Genomic DNA, 25740 nt, shown 5'->3' with positions numbered 1-25740 from the left:
CGCCCCGGCACCCACCTCACACCTGCCTCGCCTCCCTGCCGCTAGGTGAGAGAGAGAGAGAGAGAGAGTGTTTAAGTCTTTCATTCTTTCTTTTTTCTTTTTTTTTTTTTTTTTTTTTGTGTTTTTTTTTTGTTGTTGTTGTTGTTGTTGTTATTATTATTTTTATTATTGTTATTATTATTATTATTATTATTATTATTATTATTATTATTATTATTATTATTATTATTATTATTGCTATTATACTTCTTCTTTTATATTCTTTTCTTTCTTCTTTGTCTTTTTCTTTTTCTTCTTCTTCTTCTTCTTCTTCTTCTTCTTCTTCTACTTCTACTTCTACTTCTACTTCTACTACTACTACTACTACTACTACTACTACATTTCCTGCTCCTACCACCACCACCACCACTAACTATGCCCCTCCCCACAGTGACCCAGGTATAGAGGACTCATCGTTCAGCTCATCGATCAGCTCTTTAAGTGACGGCGCTGTGACCTCAGGCTCCCTGGAGGTGCCTTGGGGAGTGGGGGGGTCACACACACTGGCCATGAAGGTCCCACAATGCCTCGGGTCCTCGCTGAGTGAAGGGGACTCTGGGTTCGGTGGTCCCCCTTCTCCATACTCCTCTACTTGTGGGTCTTTCCTCTCGCCGGTGTCTGTGCCCAACACCCCTCATGGCACCCCCTCCTCCCGCCAAGGTGAGAGAGAGAGAGAGAGAGAGAGAGAGAGTGAGTGAGGTAGAGTTAGTGTGTTTTTGAGAGAAAGGGATATTTTTAGTGTGTGTGTTTGAGAGAGAGAGAGAGATAGTAGTGTGTGTGTGTGTGTTTGAGAGAGAGAGAGAGAGAAAAGAGAGAATGTGTGATATAGACCCTTCCTACTGTCAATAAAATTGTCTAATCACACCCAAAACTCGAGGTAGAAATGAGCTCTGGTACTGAAGGGTAAAAAAAAAAAAAAAAAAGAAAGAAAGGGAAAAATGCTCCCTTACCTAACCCATCCCAACCTAACCTAACCCAACCTCATCTTAACCTCAATCTTAATCCTAACCTAACCTAACCCAACCCAACCCAACCCAACCCAACCCAACCCAACCCAACCTAACCTAACCTCACCTAACCTCACCTCACCTCACAGGATCAGGAAACAGCCTCAAGAACTCTGGGAGCCTTAACAGTTTGCAGCGACGGTTTCTACGCAGCGTCAACACATCGCTGGAGGCTTTGGGGGTGGTGGAGGAGGGGGGGAGGGGCGCATCACCAAGCCACCACACCCAGCGCCGCACCACCAAGCTGGGACTGGCGGTGTTGATACAGTTACAAGGACAGCACCACCAGCAGGAGTAAGTATTGGCTTTTTTTTTTTTTTTTTTTCCTTCCATTCACTTCACCCACGCGTTCTTTTCATTACCCTTAGTACGTGTGTGTGTGCGTGTCCCCTAAACGCCACGCTGACTGTAGTGTGTGTGTGTGTGTTGCAGGAGTGTTGAGGACTGGCTATTCCTGCACCTTGGGGTTATCGAGAGTGCCATCAACAAGCTACAGACAGCCCTGCACTCAGCCTACCTCCATCGCCAGAGCTTTGTCTCCACCACACACGCTGCTGTCTCTAAACTGCAACAGGTGAGTGGTTCGTTAGCTATACCAAGTGAGGTGTGTTAGATGTGTGTGTTTATCTTTCTCTCTCTCAAGTTTGTTTTCTCTCTTTCTGTTTCTCTGTGTTTAGTCTGCTTGTTTATTTTTCTCTCTCCTTTGTCTCTGTCCTTTTAGTTTGCCTCTTTCCTTATTTATTTCATCCTATGTCTTTTCTCATTTGTCTCTTTTTCTTTATTCTTTTATTGTTAGTCTCCTTTCATCTCTCTCTCTAGTTCATCTTATTTCTTTCTTCCTGTTTTTTTTTCTCTTCATTCCTTTCTCTCTCTCTCCCTCCCTCTCTTTTCCTTCCTTCATTCTTCTCTTTTTTAAGTTCATTTTCATTCTTTCTTCTTGTTTTCCTCTTCTTTCATCTCTTCTTCGTTCATTCCTCTCCAGTTCTTAATTCTTTCTTCCTGTTCTCTTTTTTTTTTTCTTTCATCCCTCCTTATTTGTGTTTTTTCCTCTTCCTTTGCCTCTCCTTATAGTTTATTTTCATTTTCCTTATTCCTGTTTCCTTCTTTCATTTCTCTCTCCTCTTTCATCTCTTTCTTTCTACCTCTCTCTCTCTCTCTTGTCCTTCCATCCTTTACCTCTCCCTCTGTGCCTTCAGGATCTGGTGGACCTGGTGAGCGGGCCAAGGCTGGGACGTCCTGTGTGGCTGGGGCTCCTGGGACAGTCTGCGGCAGCGGCGGAACGGCACGCCCTCTGCTGCTCATTTGTGGACACTCTGGCGGCTGTTCTGAGCACCTTCGACACTAAACATACTAATTTGTGAGTGGTGGTGGTGGTGGTGGTAGTAATAGTAGTTGTAGTAGTAGTAGTAGTAGTAGTAGTGGTCCAGAAAGAGACAAGGCCCTTTTCAATTTTTTTTTTGTAATCTTCATATCTCTCTCTCTCTCTCTCTCTCTCTCTCTCTCTCTCTCTCTCTCTCTCTCTCTCTCTCTCTCTCTGTTCTGTTTCCATATTTATCTCATGGTTAATTCTCCTTTCTTTTCTTTTTTCCTTTCTTTCTCTTTGTGTTTTTCTTTTTCTTTTTTCTTTTCTTTTTGCAAGATAGAAACACACACACACACACACACACACACACACACCATATGTATTTTTAGTATATGTGTAATAGAATTTTGATAAACCGAATATTATTATTATTATTATTATTATTATTATTATGGTCATCACCAATTTTTCCGCAGCTTCGTGAGTAAGTTGCTGACCGCGGTGTTGACTCATCACCTTGGCTGGGTGTCCACTGTAGCCCCAAGCGATCCACCACCCTTGCCACCACCACCGCCATCTCCCACTGCCACCACCAATGCCAGCACCACCACGCCAGGCACCACCACCACCACCACCACCACCGCTGCTCAGATTCCTCCATTCACTCCAGCTCAGCCTTCATGGGTATGTGCTCTCTCTCTCTCTCTCTCTCTCTCTCTCTCTCTCTCTCTACTTTATTTTACTTTACTTTTGTTCCAGTTTGTTTGCTCTAGTTCTTTCTTTGACATCTAATTACCTCCTTATTTTCTCACTCACTCACTCACTCACTCACTCACTCACTCACTTACTCACTCACTCACTTACAGGCGGAGCGTTTGAGTGAGTCCCACCCGTACAGTGCAGTTTGGGCGCAGCTGTGTGAGTTGAGTGGTGCGGTTGGCTACCCCCCCCGCGCCGCTCGCACTGTTCTCCTGGGCTCCAACACCACTCTGCTACATCACCTCCTCACCATCCTCTCTTATATCATCAGGTGTTCTCAGGTGTGTGTCCTTATCTTGGTGATCTCTTGTTCTAGTGACCTAACAGACCCTTCAGTAGCAGGATGTGTTTTTGTATTCATTCTGGTGACTATTTGGTGATTTTATACAGCTTCGGAAATTTATGTAGGGGGTTAAAATAGTGACTGGCCATTAATCTTCTGCCCTCCATAGACCCTTCCTAATGTCAATAAAATGGTCTAATGGTACACAAATCTTAGGTAAAAATGTGTCCCAGTACTGAAGGGGTTAAAATAGTGAAGACTGTGGCTATTAATCTTGTGCTCTCCATAGACCCTTCCTAATGTCAATAAAATGGTCTAATGGTACACAAATCTCAAGGTAAAAATGTGTCCCAGTGAAGACTGTGGCCATTAATCTTCTGCCCTCCATAGACCCTTCCTAATGCCAGTAAAATGGTCTAATGGTACACAAATCTCATGGTAAAGATGTGCCCTAGTATTGAAGAGGTTAAAATAGTGAAGACTGTGGCCATTAATCTTCTGCCTTCCATAGACCCTTCCTAATGTCAATAAAATGGTCTAATGGTACACAAATCTCAAGGTAAAATTGTGTCCCAGAACCTAACCCACCCTAACCTATCCTAACCTAACCTAACCCAACCCACCCTAACCTAACCTTGTTCCTTACTAATTTGGTTGTTTTGATTCAATTTTTGGTATCTAGTCTTGTTGTTTGGTTTTGTTCATTGTTTTGGTTGTTCTTTTCGTGTCTGTTTTGTTCCTTGTTCTTCGACCTTGTTTACTTTTCCCTTGTGTGTTTTTTTTTCCTATTTTCTTCTTTGTTTTGTTTATTTTTTTCGTCTAATTGTCTTGTTCCTTGTTTTTGTTTGCTGTTTTATTCCTGGTGTTTTATTTGCTGTAGTTTGTTTGCTCCAGTTTCTTTGGCGTCTGTCTCTTAGTTTTCTCTCTTCCTTGAGTGTTTTTTCTTATTTTTCTTCTTTGTTTCGGCAATTTTTCTTGTCTTATTGTCTTTACTCCTTGTTTTCTTTGCTCCAGTTTCTTTTTTTTTGACGTCTCTTTATTTTCTTTCTTCCTTGAGTGTTTTTTTCTTATTTTTCTTCTTTGTTTGGGCTAGTTTTTGGTCTAATTGTCTTTACTCTTTTCGTTTTAGTTTGCCGTTTTATTCCTGGTGTTTTCTTTGCTGTAGTTTCTTTGCTCCAGTTTCTTTGGCGTCTATCTCTTAATTTTCTTTCTTTACCCACTTTTGTTCTTTTCCTGGTGTCCTATTCTTTGTTCTACTTTGCTCTTATTCTTTCTTTAACTAATTATCTCTTCATTCACTGTCTTTATTCAGTGATGTCTGTGTCATTCCTCACATTAGTAATATCTTTGACGTATTTATCTCTCTATTTACTGCTCTGTTCTGGTTATATGGTGTCTGTGTCTCGTCTGTCACCTTAGTTCTGCCATTTTTGCCCTCAGGTAGTGGAGCAGCAGGTGGAGGCCCCACAAGACACACCCACCAGTGCCTCCGCCTTGCCTAAACACCTCCAGACGTCCTCACAGTGTTCCTCCGCCGCCTCCATCTCTACCATAGTGGAGGAGGTGCCAGGTTTACAGAGGGATGCTAGCTTGAGACACAGCAGGAGGGCGGCAAGGGGTGGAGTGAGGGGGCAGGAGGCACGTGGCGGGGCAGGGGAGGGTGTGGAGCAGGGGAAGGATGCCGGGGAAGGAAAACGTTGGATGTTAAATGATGGTGAGGAGATTGTGATTCGCGTCGTGAGTGAGGGTGGCCGGCCATCCTCTCCTGCCTCACCACAGTCCCCACAGCCCCCACAGCAACCCCAGCCCTCACAGCACCCCCAGGGAACACCACAGCCACCCCCACAGTCCACCACATCAGTCACAGAAACCACCTCTCTGTCTCCACCTCCGCCAAGTTTATCCACCAGCAAGACATCTTTCAATCTTTCCTCCTTGGCGTGTGAGGAGGAGGAGGAGGGTGATGCATACCTCCCCCCAGCCCCTCCCTCTGGTCTGTACCCCCCACTGCACCACCTGGATGACCACAGGGAGACTTTTGGCCCTGTGGTGCTGGAGCCGGGGAAAATCGCAGAAAAGGTACAAAAACTTTTCCGTTCGTCATCGCAGCGTGAGACAGATGCCACAGCACACACACAGACGCCACAGCCTACACAGATGTCCCTCACAACCCCCAGCCTCACAAGCCAGCCCTCAAAGCACCCCATGACACATACACAGCCCCAGCAAGCCCCTGTTCCGCCACCAAGGACTAAAAGATCCATGTCGAAAAGTGAATGTATCCCAAGTGAATCTGACACAGCTGGCCTGAGGAAGGTTCACCCAGACAGTGTTGTTATACCAGCCAAGGACATCCAGCCTGAAGTGGAGGAAGGTGGCAGAGTTCTTCTTCTCCACCACAACACTCCGCCACACCCACACACACTCACACCCCAACGCACGGCTCCACGCACACTCAGACTCACACATACACAAACACACGCACACACCCGCAGGAACCGTACTTACATGCACACTCGGAGTCGCACATACGCACACACGCACATGCTGACTCACAAACACGCACATACCCTAACCTGACACCCTTGCATACACAGTCAGACACACACATACACACACAAACACACCTGCCAACACCAACCACACACTCACACTCAGACACACATATACACACAAAGCTGGCTACAGGGTACAGTGGCTTGGGGTGTGGTGGCCTAGCAGGGGTGCAGGGAGCTCGGGTGATCTGCCTGCCACACCCTGTCGACACACGGCGCAGGGTCAGGTTGAGAAATGTAGGTCGCGAATCAGTGCGTGACCTCACAAAATTAGAGAGAACAGTTTACCCAGCACTAAGTCACCTGAAGGAGGACATGTGTAAGCCAAGTGTTCAGACCCCAAGGGCTTCCCAGGGTACAGGGGGGCTGGGTGTGGCATCCTGTGGGGCCAGGGACGCCACACAAACTCACAGACGCCACCACAGCGACCCGACCAATGGTGTGTTTACGACTTCACCGCCCCCAAGCCTTAAGGATGTCTTGGAGGAGCAGACTGAGACCAAGACACCTGCACACCCCCACACCTGCAGGGAAGGTGTGGAGGGTGTGGAGGTGGGGGAGGTGGTGCAAGAGAAAAAGGACGAGGAGCAGGAGACGCAAGGACAGGCAGTGACGGAGGCCAGAGAGGAGCCTGTGGTGATTGGCATGCCAAAGTGAGTATGGAAATGCACACACACACACACACACGCACACACACACACACACACACACACACACACACACACACACACACACACACACACACACACACACACACACACACACTGACAAATAAACACACATAATTAATTCACTGTTGTTAAATAATGATATAAAATGACTAAACACACACACACACTTAAACAGAAAACCTTAAAACAAACAATTCTACCCTAAACAGATGCGTCTACACCACCACCACCACCACCACCACCAGCACCACCACCACCAGGACGCAGCGCCACGGGTTAGCTGGGTCACTGTTAGGCGGTGTGCTGGACCACTATGCCTCACCTTTCATCCTGCACGCCACCACCCAGACACAGCGCTGGGAGGACATGCTGCGTCAGGACCTCTCATCTGCCGCCCACCACTCTCCATTAGACCCTCAATTGGCGGAGGCGGTCGCTGTGGTCGCTGATACAGATTCCTGGTTAGTTTGTAGGATTTGTTGTAATGTTTGGAGGTTTTTGTTAATTTAGTTGGATTAAATGATTTTGTTGTTGATTTTGTTGTCTTGTTGCAGAAAGGTAGATTATATACTGTGGTCGTTGATTCTGATTCGTGGTTAGTGTGTGGGGGTTTTTGTAATGTTTGGGTTTTTGTTAGTTTACTTGGAGAAATAGGTTGTGTTTTTACTTTGTTAACCCCTTCAGTACCAAGACACATTTCCATATTCATTCTGGTGACTATTTGGTGATTTTATACAGCTTCAGAATCTCACGTAAGGGATTAAAATAGTGAGGACTGTGGCCATTAATCTTGTGTCCTCCATGTGTGTGTGTGTGTGTGTTAGTGACTGTACTCCACAAAATTCCACTTCAACCTCTACAGATCAAACATAACAAACTCACTCCACCTGATCGACTTACTGTATTTCAGGGAGGTGCAGGTGGTCTCCTCTCACTCCTATGTGGTGGGTGGCAGCGGCGGCGGCGGTGTGGTGGGGCTGAGAGTGGATGCCTCCCCTCTTGTCTCATCCATCACTGACTCTGTTCTCGATCTCACAAGACTTGGCATCAGTCCTTTGTTCGTAAGTGTGTGTAATTCACCTTGGTCGCCTTCTGGTCACCCAGCCAGTCTTTCCCATTATGGAGCGAGCTCAGAGCTCATAGACCGATCTTCGGTAGGACTGAGACCACAACACACTCCACACACCGGGAAAGCGAGGCCACAACCCCTCCAGTTACATCCCCTACCTATTTACTGCTAGGTGAACAGGGGCCATACATTAAGAGGTTGCCCATTTGCCTCGCTGTGCCGGGACTCGAACCCGGGCCTCTTGATTGTGAGTTGAGCATGCTAACCACTACACTACGTGGTGTGTGTGTGTGTGTGTGGAAATACAGAAGCAGGCAGGGAGTTCCATAATGTAGTAGAGAAAGAGATGAATGATTGAGGGTACTGGTTAACTCTTGAGCTGTCCTTGTAAAAAGTGCATTAATCAACAGAAAACAAGCATTATTCACATCAAATCAATTATGTTATAAGCTACAATGTGTTTGAAATCCAGGAGCCATTTTAGAGCACACACACTATAACCAAACTCAACTCAAGCTACAATGTGTCTTAAATCCAGGAGACATTTTAGAGCACACAGACTATAACCAAACTTAACTCTTCCCCGACAGGTAGTACAGCATATGGAGCAACTACTGAGCGAGCTGTACTTAAAATCACAGCTCCTGGCCCAGTACCTCTTGGGTGGGGCCATGGCTGGGGGCGGGGGGGCCACAGCAGCGCCCTACCACCTCCCTGACCTCACTCGCTCCCTGGGGCTTGATGTGAACGACCTGCCTTTACTCCTGGCTGTGGCCTCGACGCACACACCCGCCCTCACACATATGTACGGCCTGTGTGTGCGGTGATTGTTCCTAAGGCCTGTATGTGTGTGTGTGTGTGTGTGTGTGTGTGTGTGTGTGTGTGTGTGTGTGTGTGTGTGTGTGTGTTGGGTAGCCATCTATGCACTCTTAATAAGTTGAAGGAAGTTTGTGTTGAGTTAATATTGTTACTCTGTGTTTTGGTGTTGTCAAAGCATCACAGTGTTGATTCGTGGTGTTAAGAGTGTGTTAGATGGTGTTGCTGGTGTGGTAAGGGTGGCAGCTGGCTGTGTCAACTGAGAGAGAGAGAGAGAGAGAGAGAGAGGTAGGGTGCTGGTGCATTAAGGTGTTAGAGCAAAGAAAAAGGTCAGAAAACATGGTCACAGATTAGGTGTGTGTGTGTGTGTGTGTGTGTGAGTGTGTGAGTGAGTGAGACCAAGCGCGCAAAGGTCACATTGCCACAAAAATATTCCAATACTTTCATTCACAGTATCATAATTCAAGATACTGTCAGTTCTCTCTCTCTCTCTCTCTCTCTCTCTCTCTCTCTCTCTCTCTCTCTCTCTCTCTCTCTCTCTCTCTCTCTCTCTCTCTCTCTCTCTCTCTCTCTCTCTCTCTCTCTCTCTCTCTCTCTCTCTCTCTCTCTCTCTCTCTCTCTCTCTCATCACTCCTATTTTTTTTTTCTTTTTATAAATCAACAATGAATACATGAACACATATTTATTTGTATTTTGATTCAGTATTGATTGAAAAATGTATATATATGTTTGTATGTATGTTTGTATATGTGTATTTATCGGAGTATTATCTTTGTGCATGTGCTGGCGTTATTATTATTGTTATTTTTATTATTATTATTGTTATTGTAGATTCGGCATTCACATTACTTAAGTTTCCCCCTAATTACATATTTTTTCATGTATTTATGTAATTTTTCCTTTTATTTGCATTATTTTTCCATGTATGTGTGATTTAAGATTATTACACAAACAAATAGCATATGTCTTAAGTGTCGGGTAAACAGTTTATGTATATTTTGATTTCTGTATGTGAGATGAAGGCTGTGGGCATTACACACTTGATATATACAAGTGTGTGTGTGTGTATGTATGTATGTGTGGGGAAGGAAAACAACACATAACTGCCTAACTCATTTTGTTATCTCTTTGTACGGTAATGAAGAGAAAGATGCAAGTTTTATATCAATTTTGTAATGTTTCTAAGCTAGTCAAGGAATAAATGAGCACAAAGCATTATTTTAAACTGTATTTTTTTCTCCCCACACTGTTAAAGGGGCATGGTAGGGGTGAGCCAGTGTGTGCTGTGTTGTGGGGCCTTGCTGTGTGTTGTGGTCAGCTGTGAATCCTTTCCTTACTGGTACAAATAGCTGGGCAAGAGAGAGAGAGAGAGTGGGGGGATGTTTAGAAGGCTGGGATTTCTTGAATGAATATTGAGGTTACTCCGTCAGCCTGTGTTGTTTTGACTGATAATCGGCAACTTATGATGACTTGACATTCAATACTGTATAGACATTTTCATATAAAAGAGACAACAACAAAAATTATGCAGTGATTTTTATTTTTTCTGGTTTAATCTTGTGTGAGTGGTCCCAGTAAATGCTCGTCCTTTGAAAATCGCGCCTATTGTGGCCACACCGTGACGTCAGCCATGGCAGAAGAGGACCCAGCTGACGGCGGGCGGCAGATGTCAAGGTTTCAGGCAACAGCGAAATTTGAGGTATTACAAGTGAAGTGAGGAGCTGAGATGATGTGAGGTGGTGAGTGAGATGCTGGAGGGGGCGTGAGATGAGTGTGTGGGCGCGGCAAGACCAGGGGAGGGAGATATGAGGTGACGTAATGAAGTGTGCTTGTGTGTGGATTTACCCAAGGGTCGCGATGCGTTGGGTGTTATTTGGGGTCAGGTTGGTGTGTGGGTGTGTATGGGGCTGATATCCACGCTAGGGCAAGCACAGCCATCACTTGTCATTGTGGGTGTGTCAGTGTGTGTAGCGCATCATTAGTTGTCTTTATATATTATTTAAGAAATATTTGAAACCCTCCCACCGCCTGCATCACACTCCACCCGCACGGTAAAGACACATCACCCTGCTCTTTCACAATTTGTTGAAGTAAATACTGCAATATCCACGTTTCTTTTTGGTAGTGTGGAGAATTGAGTGGATCGCGAAAAGGGAGATAATATGTCAGTGAAAAGTGGTCAGTATCAGTATCAACACACACACACACACACAGAAGTCACCCGTCAGTGAGAGTTCATTGCATGTGACTCGAGTAGTCCTGTCTCAGGTGCCCATGCAAGACTGTTGGTGGTGGAAACAGCCGTGCAGCCTGCAGTCTTGATATTTACCGAGAACATTTACTATTTAGAATTACTTAATTGTACTTCACTGACCTTCTCTCGTTGATAGTCGACAAATTAGTGAAATTACCCACCACACCGCATGTCACTCCTTTCTCAACACCACCAAAAGAAATGTGGAATTTGTAGTATTTACTTCAATAAAGAATGAAGGTTTCTGTTGATACATGCCCTTACCGTGTGTGCGAGGGGCAGGTTTGCTGATGGTTGTCTTGTGGGTGATTTCATTACAGTACCTATTGCATATGGGCCTTTAGTAGCGGCGCCGTAGTCAGCCAGTCACTCAGTCACACAGTGTTGCCAGGGCAGGATGTTATTTATTGATGTATTTACTTATTTATTTACTCCAAGAATGTTATTTATTGATGTATTTACTTATTTACTCCGTTGCAGGACAATTAACTTTGCTTTGTTGATATAGAGCAGTGCACAGTGAGATTATAAAGAGGAAGTGGAGGTTTGTGTTTGGTTTGTTTTGTCCGAGCTATGTGGGCCATCACCACCCATGACCAATGTCCAGTATCCATAATCCACCGATCATCACAGTCAGTTAGTTTTGGTGCCAGTGTCCGTGGTGGTGTGGTGGTGGTGGGTAGCGGCAAGTAATTCTGTGTCTGGATAGTAAGTGTTTGCGGTGCTGTGTTAGTGTGCAGTATTGCTGGTGGTGCTGCTGTGGTGTGTCTCTTATTGTCTGTCTCTATGCGTGGAGAGATATACTAGCTCCGCCGCACCCACCCACCCATCACTGAAACACACACACACACACACACAGTGAAGGAAACCACTTAAAAGTGACTCGCAATAACAATACACAACATTGAAGTGGTAGTGGTGATATGATGGATAACTCGGCATTTCACGCTCCTAACTCGGCCCTACGCACTGAAAGGACACAATAGTAGTGAATCAACACCAGCAAATACTTCAAAAGCCGCAAAAATGCAAGTTTTCCGTGAGTAAGCCGAGGGATGGACAGAGGTCGGGTGCATGTCTCAGCTATTATGTCTTTATTTGTTACCTATTTCAAGCCAGACATGTCACAAGTGGAGTCATAGACCTAATCTTTCACTTCAGCTATTGAAATACATCCGCATTGGCAGTCTTGTGTGTCAGGAAGGCCCACTGAAGTGAAATAGCTGACAGCGGCCGGTCCTCCTGGGCGGCCATCTTGATGACGTCATCAAGGTGGCCGCCCACTGGCGCCCATCCTGGACAGTTCCAGCATTATTTATATATCCCTTCATCTCACTTATTTCGACTCATAAGCAAGTTTTAATGCTTTCTATTGGTATTTAGAAGTGTTTGAAGTATGTTCCATGCTTGTGTTGCGTGAAATACGCTGATTTAGAGGCTGTTTGTAGCTTAGATAAGAGCCCAGTTTCCTTTACAAATTTTTAAACTACGTATGCTTGATTTTTTATTTCAAGCTGTAATGAAGTATTTGTGTTTTCAAACATTAGTTAATGAGGGTTTAAGTGTGTTTCGCTCCTGATAGACTAAATGTGCAGAATTTAAAAGTGATTTACGGCGCGGTTAAAATGTGAAAAAGTGACGTATACAAGTGGTATTATTGTTTTATTTCCGCGTGCCGGCAAGTTTTGATACGCTCTGAATGTTGTTCATATTTTTGAAAAGTGTTAGCAATTCTATTGAATGAAGTTGGTGGGCTTTGAAATTGTTTTTAAGCATGTCGATGTTATAACACTTTTATTTATGGTATTTTTAAAATATTTTCTCATTGCTCAGCCCGGCAATGTTTTTTATATTTTGGAAGTTAGTTTAAATTTGTAACAAGTCATAATTTCATAAGCATTAGTTTCTAGCTGCCTTTTTGCGAATCGACATTTTCAAAATGGTTTACTTAACGTAAATATGTGACGTCATCAACCGGGGCACCAACGGGCTGGACCCAGACCCAGACCCAGACCTGGCTCCCTCCCTCTCGCGCGGTGTGTGTGTGTGTGTGTGTGTGTGTGTGTTGCACAGTCATTCCATGCTGATGCCGTGTGTGTGTGTGTGTGTGTGTGTGTGTGTGTGTGTGTGTGTGTGTGTGTGTGTGTGTGTGAAACATTTCCAGCCATCTTTATTGAATCAGACATCACCGAGTGTGAAGGCAGCTGCTCCCTCACTTTTCCACAAGATGCTGTGACGTTCAATCTTCGTGTGTGTGTGTGTGTGTGTGGCTGATGTTGTAGTAAGTTACACTTGCCATTCAGCTGTGTAGATAGCCGCCGGGTTTCCACGCACCACCACTATCGAGATTCGAGACTGATGTGCTGCCGTAGCCAGGCTGTGTGTGTGTTTCACTGTTTGATCTGCTGCAGTGTGTGTGTGTGTGTGTGTGTGTGTGTGTGTATAGGCTGTCTCCTTGTCTCGCGAGGCTCTCCGCTTTGCTGACAGCTGTGTTTACCAGAGCATACACCACGGTTGTCTGCTGGTCAACCAGCCAGCCTTCCCCATTACGGAGCGAGCTCAGAGCCACAACCCTTCGAGTTACATCCCGTACCTATTTACTATAGCTAGGTGAACAGGGGCTACACTTTAAGAGGCTTGCCTATTTGCCTCGCCGCTTTCCGGTGTGTGTGTGTAATTCACCACAACACGCTCCACACACCGGGAAAGCGAGGCCGCAACCCCTGGAATTACATCCCGTACCTATTTACTGTTTTAGTGTGTGTGTGTGTGTGTGTGTGTGTGTGTGTGTGTGTGTGTGTGTGTGAGATTCACTGTTTGATCTGCTGCAGTCTCTGACGAGACAGCCAGACGTTACCCTACGGAAGGAGCACAGAGCTCATTATTTCCGATCTTCGGATAGGCCTGAGACCAGGCACACACCACACACCGGGACAACAAGGTCACAACTCCTCGATTTACATCCCGTACCTACTCACTGCTAGGTGAACAGTGAACAGTGAACAGGGGCTACACGTGAAAGGAGACACACCCAAATATCTCCACCCGGCCGGGGAATCCCACCCCGGTCCTCTGGCTTGTGAAGCCACCGCTCTAACCCGTGTGTGTGTGTGTGTGTGTGTACTGGCCTGTCTTGTAATATATATATATATATATATATATATATATATATATATATATATATATATATATATATATATATATATATATATATGATGCAGTTTGTAGCTATTGTAGAGTAGTAGTAGTAGTAGTAGTAGTAGTAGCAGCAGCAGCAGCAGTAGCAGTAGCACCAACAGCAGTAGTAGTAGTAGTAGTAGTAGTAGTAGTAGCAGCAGTAGTAGTAGTATGGTAACATTAACAAAACAGGCCGGAAAATCTTATCAACGGTGTCACTTTTCGGTGTACCACGGTATAAATGTCACCCTCATTCTAATTTACCCATTAAAAAAAATAAACTGCAAAATATACACTTTGAAAATAAAAGTAAGAAAAGAATATAAATAACCAGAGAGAGAGAGAGAGAGAGAGAGAGCACAGTGACCCGCGTACACAGACACACATCCCCTGCCTTACTTCTCTCACATACAGGTAAATAAAACCCTTTACGCTACTAATTAACCCGTTATCTCACCTGCCCGTCTTACCTGTGCCTTCTGCCTACCTGTACCAAGCATAATAAGAGCGGTAAAGGGGTAAATAAGGGCGGAAATGGCTAATATCTGGGTCCAATTTCTCTTGTCATTCCTGAAGGTGTAAACAAACAAGATATTCCGAGATTTGATGAGTTAACGTGGTTTTTCTTGTTTTATTGACTTTTCTTTGTTTATTTGGTGTGATATACGTGCCTGTGTGTTGCTTATGTGTAGGAATTGTGTTTGTTTGTGTTTTTTTGAAGATTTTAGGTTATGTTTGGTGTGGTTTTGTGTGTTTCTGGTTAGGTTTGGTGTGTTTCTTGTGGTAATCTTGTGTTTGTAGATGTGTTTTGTGTGGTAATCTTGTGTTTCTAGGTCCGTGGGGTGTGTTTGGTGTGGTAAGTTTGTGTTTCTAGTTATGTGGTGTGTGTTTCTTTTGGTAATGTGTTTCTAGTCAAGTGTTGTGTGTTTCTTTTGGTATTTTTGTGTTTCTAAGTATGTGGGGTGTGTTTCTTGTGGTAATCTTGTGTTTTTAGTTACGTGTTGTGTGTTTGGTGTGGTAATTTTGTGTTTCTAGTTATGTGGTGTGTGTTTCTTTTGGTAATGTGTTTCTAGTTAAGTGTTGTGTGTTTCTTTTGGTATTTTTGTGTTTCTAAGTATGTGTGTGTTTCTTGTGGTAATCTTGTGTTTTTAGTTACGTGTTGTGTGTTTGGTGTGGTAATTTTGTGTTTCTAGTTATGTGGTGTGTGTTTCTTTTGGTAATGTGTTTCTAGTCAAGTGTTGTGTGTTTTTGTGGTAATCTTGTGTTTCTAGGTACGTGGGTATGTTTTGTGTGATAATTTTGTGTTTGTAGATATGTGGTGTGTGTTTCTTCTGGTAATCTTGTGTTTCTAGTTGTGTTGTGTGTTTTTTGTGTTCTTGGGTTTAGAAATGGTAGAAGCCATGCAGGAAGGTTAGGTTAATTTAGGTAGATTTGATAATAAAGACAGTTTACTCATTCTGGCAATGATGTTTAAGTTATGTGTGTGTGTGTCGCAGTTAGGAAGGTTAAGTTAGGAAGGGCAGTTCTTATTCTAGTGATGATGTTTAGGGTTTCTAGTTAAATGTGTGGCAGTTAGGAAGGTTAAGTTAGGAAGGGGAGTTCTCATTCTGGCCATGATGAAGGTTTCTAGTTAAATGTGTGTCAGTTAGGAAGGTTAAGTTAGGAAGGGCAGTTCTCATTATGGCCATGATGTTTAAGATTTCTAGTTAAATGTGTGTCAGTTAGTTAAATGTGTGTCAGTTAGGTTGGTTAAGTTAGGAAGGGGAGTTCTTATTGTGGCCATGAAAAAAAGAAAGAAAAACTGGAAAAACAAGTTCTAATAGTGACAGATTAAGTTAGGTTAGGTCAGTGATTGAGGAAAACTTTATAGAAGGAAAAAAAAAGAAAGAAAAAGAGGAAAGTGGATAATAATGGCAGCTTAGGTTCGGTTAGGTTAAAAATGGAAGCAGGAAATACAAACAAAACGAGAAAAAAAAAATAAATAACTGGAAAGCAGGAAATTCAAACAAAAAGAGAAAAAAAAGAAAAAAAATAACTGGAACGCAGATATTAGTGACAGTTTAAGTTAGGTCAGTGGTTCTCAAAGTTTTCCTGAGCGTGATAGAGTACCAGTGTGAGGTGTGGTACAGTGGTGCAGTCCCCGCGTACCACCTGCCAGTTGGTCCTAGAAAAAAAAAAACTCAATTCCAGCTAATATCACTTTTATTTTATTTATTTATTTATTTTTTATGTAGGGAAGAGGGCCAGCCAAGAGCAAAAATAAAGAAAAGATTAAAAAAACAGGCAAACTTAAGTGTTGGCTCTCTAAAAAGTGGAAAAGCATTAGCCAAAATTCTGGAGCAAATGCCTCGATACCTCCCTCTTAACCTCTTCCCTACCAAGACGCATTTCCCTATTCATTCTGGTGACTATTTGGTGATTTTCTACAGCTTCAGAAACTCATGTTGGGGATTAAAATAGTGAAGACTGTGGCCATTAATCTTCTGACCTCCATAGACCCTTCCTAATGTCAATAAAATGGTCTAATGGTACACAAATCTCAAGGTAAAAATGTGTCCCAGTACTGAAGGGGTTAAAATAGTGAAGACTGTGGCCATTAATCTTCTGACCTCTATAGACCCTTCCTAATGTCAATAAAATTGTTTAATCGTATACAAATTTCAAAGTAAAAATGTGTCCCAGTACTGAAGGGGTTAAAATAGTGAAGACTGTGGCCATTAATCTTCTGACCTCCATAGACCCTTCCTAATGTCAATAAAATGGTCTAATGGTACACAAATCTCAAGGTAAAAATGTGTCCCAGTACTGAAGGGGTTAAAATAGTGAAGACTGTGGCCATTAATCTTCTGACCTCCATAGACCCTTCCTAATGTCAATAAAATGGTTTAATCGTATACAAATTTCAAAGTAAAAATGTGTCCCAGTACTGAGGAGGTTAAAAGAAGACAAGTCGTAGGAAGTTGGAAATACAGATGCAGGGAGGGAGTTCCAGAGTGTTCCAGTGAAAGGTGTGAATGAAGGAGTTTAATCACCAGAACACACAAATGAACTAACAAGGAACACAACTCCATGTAATGTTATAAGGACACAAAGAGAGAGAGAGAGAGAGAAACAGGAAAAAGACAATAAGGAAACAGATAACAGTGACAGATTAGGTTAGGTTATGGTTCAAAAGAGGCAAATAATATATAACACAAAATAGAAATAAAAGAAAAATGAAGAAAATAACAGGAAAAGGAAGTGTGTTAGATAATTAAGAGAGAAGAGTAATATAGAACAGGAAAATAGAAATAAAAGAAGAAAAACAGGAAAAAACAAGGAAAGGCAAGTAATTAGGTTAGGTTAGGTCAAAAATTGAGGAAAGCCATATTGAACAGGAAATGAAAAAGAGAAAGAACAAAAACAGGAAACAATAACAGGAAAATAGACAAAAGTGACAGATTAGGTTAGATTAAATTAAGTTAGGGTAGGTTAGAAGAGAGAGAGAGAGAGAGCACACACACACACACACACACACACACACACACACACACACACACACACACACACACACACACACACACACACACACACACACAACGTATTAAAGCAATATTTTTCTTCTCATTTCAGAAAATCGCCTCGCTTCTCCAGTGTTTCCCTATGTACGCGTGTGTGTGTGCATGTGTGTATGGGCCACGTGTACATGCTGGTTGAGGTCGCACTGCTGGGAGGGTCTGGCTGAGGCTGTGGATGTGGTGGTGGCGGTGGTAACATAGCCCCACCACCACCACCACCACCACCACCACCACCACTGCTCTGCCACTTGTGTGTAAGGTAAGCAAAGGTTTTCTCTTCATTACATTGGTTGCTTTATGTCTGTGTTGTGTTTTGTAGTGGTAGTTGAGATAGAAAGGTAAATTTATTCTTTTTCTTTAATAGGCCTTGGTATTTCTTCCTTGTGGTGGAAATTGAGGTAGAAAGGTAAATTTGATTATTTCCTCTAATAGGCCTTGGTGTTTCTTCCTTGTGGTGGTAGTTGAGATAGAAAGAGGTAAATTTTATTCTTTTTCTTTAATAGGCCTTGATGTTTCTTCCTTGTGGTGGAAATTGAGGTAGAAAGGTAAATTTATTCTTTGTCTCTTATAGGCCTCGATATTTCTTCCTTGTGGTGGTAGTTGAGATAGAAAGAGGTAAATTTTATTCTTTTTCTTTAATAGGCCTTGGTGTTTCTTCCTTGTGGTGGAAGTTGAGGTAGAAAGGTAAATTTATTCTTTTTTCTCTAATAGGCCTTGGTGTTTCTTCCTTGTGGTGGAAATTGAGGTAGAAAGGTAAATTTATTCTTTTTCTTTAATAGGCCTTGGTATTTCTTCCTTGTGGTGGTAGTTGAGGTAGAAAGGTAAATTTATTCTTTTTCTCTAATAGGCCTTGGTATTTCTTCCTTGTGGTGGAAGTTGAGGTAGAAAGGTAAATTTGATTCTTTTCTCTAATAGGCCTTGATGTTTCTTCCTTGTGGTGGAAATTGAGGTAGAAAGGTAAATTTGATTCTTTTCCCTTATAGGCCTCAATATTTCTTCCTTGTGGTGGTAGTTGAGGTAGAAAGGTAAATTTATTCTTTTTCTTTAATAGGCCTGTTATTATTACTGATTTTAATTCTTCTAGAGGCAAAATTTAATCATATTCTCTTATAAACCCTGATATTTTTCTATTTTCTCATCTTTTTCCTTATAAAACCTGATATTTCTCTATTTTCTCATCTTTTTCCCTTATAAAACCTGATATTTCTCTATTTTCTCATCTTTTTCCCTTATAAAACCTGATATTTCTCTATTTTCCCATCTTTTCCCCTTATAAAACCTGATATTTCTCTATTTTCTCATCTTTTCCCTTATAAAACCTGATATTTCTCTATTTTCTCATCTTTTCCCTTATAAAACCTGATATTTCTCTATTTTCCCATCTTTTCCCTTATAAAACCTGATATTTCTCTATTTTCCCATCTTTTCCCCTTATAAAACCTGATATTTCTCTATTTTCTCATCTTTTTCCCTTATAAAACCTGATATTTCTTTATTTTCCCATCTTTTCCCTTATAAAACCTGATATTTCTCTATTTTCTCATCTTTTTCCCTTATAAAACCTGATATTTCTCTATTTTCCCATCTTTTCCCCTTATAAAACCTGATATTTCTCTATTTTCTCTTTTTTTTCCTATAAACCTGATATTTCTCTATTTTCCCATCTTTTCCCCTTATAAAACCTGATATTTCTCTATTTTCCCATCTTTTCCCCTTATAAAACCTGATATTTCTCTATTTTCCCATCTTTTCCCCTTATAAAACCTGATATTTCTCTATTTTCTCATCTTTTTCCCTTATAAAACCTGATATTTCTCTATTTTCCCATCTTTTCCCCCTATAAACACTGATATTTTCATTTGTTTTTATATTTCTACAGCCAAAATACATCCTTTCCTTAAAAACCACAGATAATTTAAGTTTTCATCTTTTCTCCTGTAGATCCTAATATTTCTTCTCAGTGTTCTCCTTAGCTATATTATTTCATCCCTTTCTTCTTAATCTGGTATATTTCTCACTGTTTCTCACAAAGGCTTATCAAATTTCCATATAGTGTGTTTGACCCCTTCAGTACTGGGACACATTTTTTACCGTGAGTTTTGTGTACCATTAGACCATTTTATTGACATTAAGAAGGGTCTATGGAGGTCACAAAATTAATGGCCACAGTTTTCGCTATTTTAACGCCTTCAGTACTGGGACACATTTTTACCGTGAGTTTTGTGTACCATTAGACCATTTTATTGACATTAAGAAGGGTCTATGGAGGTCACAAAATTAATGGCCACAGTTTTCGCTATTTTAACGCCTTCAGTACTGGGACACATTTTTATCTTGAGATTTCTGTACCATTAGACCATTTTATTGACATTAAGAAGGGTCTATGGAGGTCACAAAATTAATGGCCACAGTTTTCACTATTTTAACGCCTTCAGTACTGGGACACATTTTTACCGTGAGTTTGTGTACCATTAGACCATTTTATTGACATTAGGAAGGGTCTATGGAGGGCAGAAGATTAATGGCCACAGTCTTCACTATTTTAACCCCCCACATGAGTTTCTGAAGCTGTAGAAAATCACCAAATAGTCACCAGAACGAATAGGGAAACACGTCACGCTACTGAAGGGGTTAATGCAGTGCTGTTATGTGTTGAAGTGAAAAATACTGATGTCTTTGTTTTATGTTTGTGTTTTCTTATTTTACTTCTTCTTCTTCTTCTTCTTCTTCTTCTTCTTCTTCTTCTTCTTCTTCTTCTTCTTCTTCTTCTTTCCTCCTCCTCCTCCTCCTTTTAGTATACGTAACGAAAAAAAAAAAACGAAAAAGAGAGAGAGAGCGCAATCATGTGGCGTTGCTAAGGTTACCTACTGGGACCTTCTCTCTTTCTCTCCCACTCTCTCACTCTCTCTCTCTCTCTCTACTCGTGTCTTGCAAGTTGCCAGTCAAAGCGAGAAGTAGGACGGGGTGGGAAGCTTGCCGCGCGCCACCATCACCACACTCACACCTCAACACACAACAGTACATTTCACCCACTTCCCCTGCACCCACACCTCCCAAAATCCACACACACGCACATAACACTCCTATCTAACTCTACATGGAGCGTCATAGCAGTGGGAGTGGTTATAAGCGAGATATTGAGGATTTTAATTGAGCGTGGACAAAGGGAAGTGGACAGAGACAAAACAGGTACGCGCAAGTTTTTCAAGGTCTTTTTTCTCAATTTTTTCCTCGCTTTTCTTTATTTTCTTGTTTTCTTTTTAGTGTTTGTGTGTTTGTAAGTGTTGCCATTGTGTTGTGTACGTGTTTGGAAGTGTTACGAGGTGTTAGTGTGTTTCTAGCTGTTGTTTTTTTCTTTATTTTTTTGTAATGTTTGTGCGACCGCTTTTGTTGAGGTTAGGTTAAGAAAAATGCCGTGTGTTTGTCTGTCAGTCTGTGTGTGTGTGTGTGTGTGTGTGTGTGTGTGTGTGTGTGTGTGTGTGTGTGTGTGTGTGTGAGGACAGTCAGGAAATCAGGAAATACCAAACAATACTTTAGTGTGGGCAGAGAGAGAGAGAGAGAGAGAGAGAGTGACCACAGCTGATTCTTTGTTTATTTGCGTTCACCTTGAGAACCTGGTGTGTGTGTGTGTGTGTGTGTGTGTGTGTGCTTATCTGTTCTACATTATTACCAGAGCGTGTTAGGAAATGATGTAGTAGTAGAAATACCTTCCTACTACTACTACTACTACTACTACTACTACTACTACTACTACTACTACTACTACTACTACTACTACTACTACTACTACTACTTCTTCTTCTTCTTCTTCTTCTTCTTCTTCTTCTTCTTCTTCTTCTTCTTCTTCTTCTTCTTCTTCTTCTTCTTCTTCTTCTTCTTCTTCTTCTTCTTCTTCTTCTTCTTCTACTACTACTACTACTACTACTACTACTACTACTACTACACCACCACCACACTAACCAGTAAGCTCAACACATGACCTTCACATATTAAAGTTTCTCTCGTTTTACCCATCCCATTATGTGTGTGTGTGTGTGTGTGTGTGTGTGTGTGTGTGTGTGTGTGTGTGTGTGTGTGTGTGTGTGTGTGTGTGTGTGTGTGTGTGTGACAGCCTATATATTTCGCAGTGGACGTGTTGTTATTTTACTCTCTCTCTCTCTCTCTCTCTCTCTCTCTCTCTCTCTCTCTCTCTCTCTCTCTCTCTCTCTCTCTCTCTCTCTCTCTCTCTCTCTCTCTCTCTCTCTCTCTCTCTCTCTGTGTGTGTGTGTGTGTGTGTGTGTGTGTGTGTGTGTGTGTGTGTGTGTGTGACAGCCTATATATTTTGCAGTGGACGTGTGGTTATATTACGCCATCTCTCTCTCTCTCTCTCTCTCTCTCTCTCTCTCTCTCTCTCTCTCTCTCTCTCTCTCTCTCTCTCTCTCTCTCTCTCTCTGTCCGTTACAAAATCAAATTCACCTTATTATTATCATTATATTGTTACGCCGTGAGAAAGATTTACACACACAAAGAGAGAGTAGCATTATCGTCATCATCATCATCAGCAGCAGTAGTAGTAGTAGTAGTAGTAGTAGTTAGGAAATGCCTTCAACCTATCCTAACCTAACCAAACCTTCACTTTACCTCACCAGACGATGCAGTGAAGATGACAAGAACAGGAGGAAGAGGCGAGGGTGGCGGAGGAGGAGGAGGAGGTGGGAGCAGCAGTTCTAGCAGTGTTGGAGGAGGTGGAGGAGGAGGAGCACCGCGGCCTCTAAATGCGGTGCAGCTGGAGCATCCCTCACACACAGGCACGCTCCTATACGGCCTCAATGCTCTCCGCTGTAAAGGCCTACTGCTGGATGTCACGCTGCTGGCTGGCGGGCAGGCGTTCACGGTCAGTGTGTGTGTGTTCAAACTTATTGTACATGCTTCATCATTTTCTTTGGTGTGGCAGTGGCCAGGGACAGCAAACACTGGTAACAAGCTGCTGTGTCAAAGCTTGGGTGATTGCTATGATATTGTACTGTACCCATGTGTTTGACGGCATTAACTCTCTCTCTCTCTCTCTCTCTCTCTCTCTCTCTCTCTGGTAACACACACACACAGGCACACCGCGTGGTTCTGGCGTCTTGTAGTGACTACTTCCGCGCCATGTTCACGGACGAGATGCGTGAGCGTGGCCAGGCTGAGATCCGTCTGAACGGTGTGAGCGCCGCGGGGCTGCACTGCCTGCTGGAGTACGCCTACACCAGCAGACTGTCCCTCAACCTGGCCAACGTGCAGGACGTGCTGGCCGCCGCGGCACACGTGCAGGTCCTCACCGTGGTGGAGGCGTGCTCCAACTACCTACAGGTCAGTGCTGGCTGATGCCGGGAGGCGGGGCTGCGGGGTGTGGGTAGCAGTGGGGGGGTTGTAGTGGTGTAGTGTAGTGTTGTGGGTATGGGCAGTAGGTGGTGTTGTGGGGCACGGGTTAGTGTAGTGGTGTTGGTGACAGTGGCGGGTGTTGCAGGCACAGCTGGACCTGGACAACTGTGTGGACGTGGCCACCATCGCCGAGACGTACTCCCTGCACGGCCTGCGGCGCCGCGTCTACGCCTTCATGAGCTCACACCTGCACAAGCTTGGCAAGATGGCGGACTTCCAGCGGCTGACGGTGGTGCAGCTGCTGCACCTGCTGTCCTGTGACTACCCCGTGGACTGCAGCGAGGGCCAGGTGCTGCTCACCGTGGCTGGCTGGCTGGCACACTGCCCTGTTGAGCGTGCGCGCCACGCCCCGGCACTCCTGCGCGCCCTCAACCTGCACGAGGTGCCCACTCCCGTGCTGGAACACGCGGCGCGCCTGCCTGGCCTCGCCGAGCCCCTGCGTGCCGTGCAGCGGGCCTTGGGGGTGGGGCGCGGGCCCCCGGCGCCGCCCACGGGCCTGGTGAACTCCCGCGGGCTGGAGCTGGCGGTGGTGAAGGTGGGCGGGTTCAGCATCGGCGGCATCACCAACGAGATCACGTACTACCTGCCCTCCGCGGGACGGTGGCGCCACCTCACCACCATCCCGCACGTGGAGCAGTGCAACTACGGCACGGCGGTGCTGGCCAACCAGCTGTACGTCATCGGCGGCTGCTTCAACCAGGCCCTGCAGGAGAACATCCATCCCTTCGGCTTCCGCTACAACCCGCACCACAACAAGTGGACCACCATGGCGCCCATGCACCGCGAACGATGCCGCTTCTCCCTCACCGTGCTGGCCGGTCTCCTGTATGCTGTGGGCGGCGCCAGCGAGGCGGCGGACGACGGCGCCGCGGAGGACGACAGCCTGTGCGAGGCGTACAACCCTGCCACGGATACCTGGACGTCTATGGCGGGGCTGCCCGGGGCGCGGGCGCAACACGGCGCTGCAGCGCTGGAGGGTTGCTGTACGTGGCAGGGGCTTGGAGGGGGAGCGCGTGCTGGCCTCCTGTTACGCCTACAGCCCCGCCGCCGCCGCCTGGCTGCCCCGCGCCCCCATGCTCACGCCGCGGGCAGACCACGCCTGCGTGACGCACGCTGGGCGCCTGTACGTGTGTGGCGGGTGGTACGAGGAGGAGGCGGGCAACACGCGCGTGCTGGCTGACACCGTGGACTGTTATGACCCCCGCACTGACACGTGGAGTGTGGTGACGCGCGTGCCCACGCCCCGCTACCATGCCGGCATCCTGGTGGTGGGCGGCAGACTGTACGTGGTGGGCGGCTTCCACTCTGACGCCACCTTTGACCGCGCCACGGGCGTCATCGAGTGCTACGACCTGGAGGCAGGGCGCTGGGGCACCGAGCAGCCCTACCCGCAGGACATCTGGGAACACGTGTGTGTGCCCCTCTACGTGCCGCGCTGCAGGGACGACATGGACGTGCTGGCTGAGGCCAAGTAGCACACACACACACACACACACACACACACACACACACACACACACACACACACACTGCAGCCTTCATTGTGCATTATGGATGCCTCAAGCAAGATGAGTGCCGTGCAGAGAGAGAGAGAGGTGGGGGGAGGGTCGGAGGGATGGGTGTGGCGTGGGAGTATTTATAGTAGCAGTAGCACACACAACAAAGCAGCGAACACTGGGCGTGGTGAGTGGTGAGCGGTGAGTGGTGAGGGGTGCAGCCTGTGATATGTTGTTAGTTAGTGGGGCACTCATCACCACGGACAGTGCCACACCACCACACCACCACACCACACCGTCAATCTTGAGCGGGCGTGACTTCACCTCGCCAGTCACAACACACAAACTTGTCGCCAGCAATGAAAAGGAAGAAAAACATGAGAGAGAGAAAACTATGATAAACAACAAATATAAACGAAAAAGAAATGTGATGTGTAAATATATGAAAAAAATAGGTTAAGTTTGTAATAGTGTTTTATATGAGAGAGAGAGAGAGAGAGAGAGAGAGAGAGAGAGATTACTTTAAGCATGTATATAATCCTTTTGTAATTTGTATAATGTTAAAACTAAGGTGGCTTTTTGACACTTGACAAACTCACAAAGAAAAATAAGAGCAAAAATAAGTAATTGTTTTTATTATTATTATTATTATTATTATTATTATTATTATTATTATAAGAAGAATATATATATTTTTTTTAATGTTATGTTATGTTATTAGATAAAAGATCGTAGTAGTAGTAGTAGTAGTAGTAGTAGTAGTAGTAGTAGTGATGATAGTAGTAGTAGTAGTAGTAGTGATGATAGTAGTGGTAGTAGTAGTAGTAGTGGTGGTGGTGGTGGTGGTAATAGTAGTAGTAGTAGTAGTAGTGGTAGTGGTAGTGATAGTAGTAGTAGTGGTAGTAATGATAGTAACTTATTGGTATTTTTAAGTTTAATTTGACAAAGAAAGAGTCAAGGATTTCATAAACAACGAAATTATATATATGAATAATAACAACGATTTCATTTGTGATGAAGAACAAAAGAAATGAATCTGGAAATAAATAAATAGTGTTGTTATTATTATTATTATTATTATTATTATTATTATTACTATTATTATTATTTATTTTGTTCCATTTTGTATCTTGAAGCGAGTAAACTAACAGGAATAAATACGATGTTATTATTATTATTATTATTATTATTTTATTTTATTTTATTTATTTTTTTTTTTTTTATTTATCTATTTTATTTGTTTGGTTTCATTTGTATCTTGAAATAATGATGATGATGATGATGATGGTAATAATAATGTAATGTCTTTCACTGTAACTCATTTTGTACTGTGTGTGTGTGTGTGTGTGT

The 25740-nt window shown here is 43.8% G+C and overlaps 2 protein-coding genes and 1 long non-coding RNA gene across 3 annotated transcripts in view; all 3 read left to right on the top strand.

The window, feature by feature from the left end:
- Positions 1-9728, top strand: part of LOC123502264 — a 17835-nt gene extending 8107 nt beyond the window's left edge. Inside the window, exons 5-16 of the mRNA XM_045251514.1 lie at positions 1-45; positions 431-699; positions 1136-1340; positions 1479-1620; positions 2243-2403; positions 2826-3033; positions 3216-3389; positions 4832-5966; positions 6050-6599; positions 6827-7078; positions 7528-7678; positions 8277-9728. The exon at positions 1-45 is cut by the window's left edge and continues 134 nt beyond it. Of these exons, the coding sequence (XP_045107449.1) occupies positions 1-45; positions 431-699; positions 1136-1340; positions 1479-1620; positions 2243-2403; positions 2826-3033; positions 3216-3389; positions 4832-5966; positions 6050-6599; positions 6827-7078; positions 7528-7678; positions 8277-8513 (3529 nt within the window). The 3' untranslated portion in view covers positions 8514-9728. The remainder of the gene's footprint in view (positions 46-430; positions 700-1135; positions 1341-1478; positions 1621-2242; positions 2404-2825; positions 3034-3215; positions 3390-4831; positions 5967-6049; positions 6600-6826; positions 7079-7527; positions 7679-8276) is intronic.
- Positions 9729-11311: 1583 nt separating this feature from the next.
- LOC123497980 lies at positions 11312-25092 on the top strand. Its single transcript, XR_006672608.1, has 3 exons — positions 11312-11615; positions 24370-24489; positions 24875-25092. It is a non-coding gene; the product is annotated as an uncharacterized LOC123497980 (long non-coding RNA).
- On the top strand, positions 20429-24806 carry LOC123520738 (kelch-like protein 26). The gene is given in 5 exon segments (XM_045283322.1): positions 20429-20680; positions 22120-22364; positions 22577-22822; positions 22980-23875; positions 23877-24806. Coding segments are annotated over 4 exon segments (1866 nt in total). The 5' UTR covers positions 20429-20680; positions 22120-22133; the 3' UTR covers positions 24370-24806.
- Positions 25093-25740: the final 648 nt, after the last annotated feature.

This window comes from Portunus trituberculatus, chromosome 1, assembly GCF_017591435.1.
Source record: "Portunus trituberculatus isolate SZX2019 chromosome 1, ASM1759143v1, whole genome shotgun sequence".
Classification (NCBI taxonomy): Eukaryota; Metazoa; Arthropoda; class Malacostraca; order Decapoda; family Portunidae; genus Portunus; species Portunus trituberculatus.
Note: the sequence above shows the minus strand (reverse complement) of the source record. Positions and strands in the feature narration are given on the sequence as shown.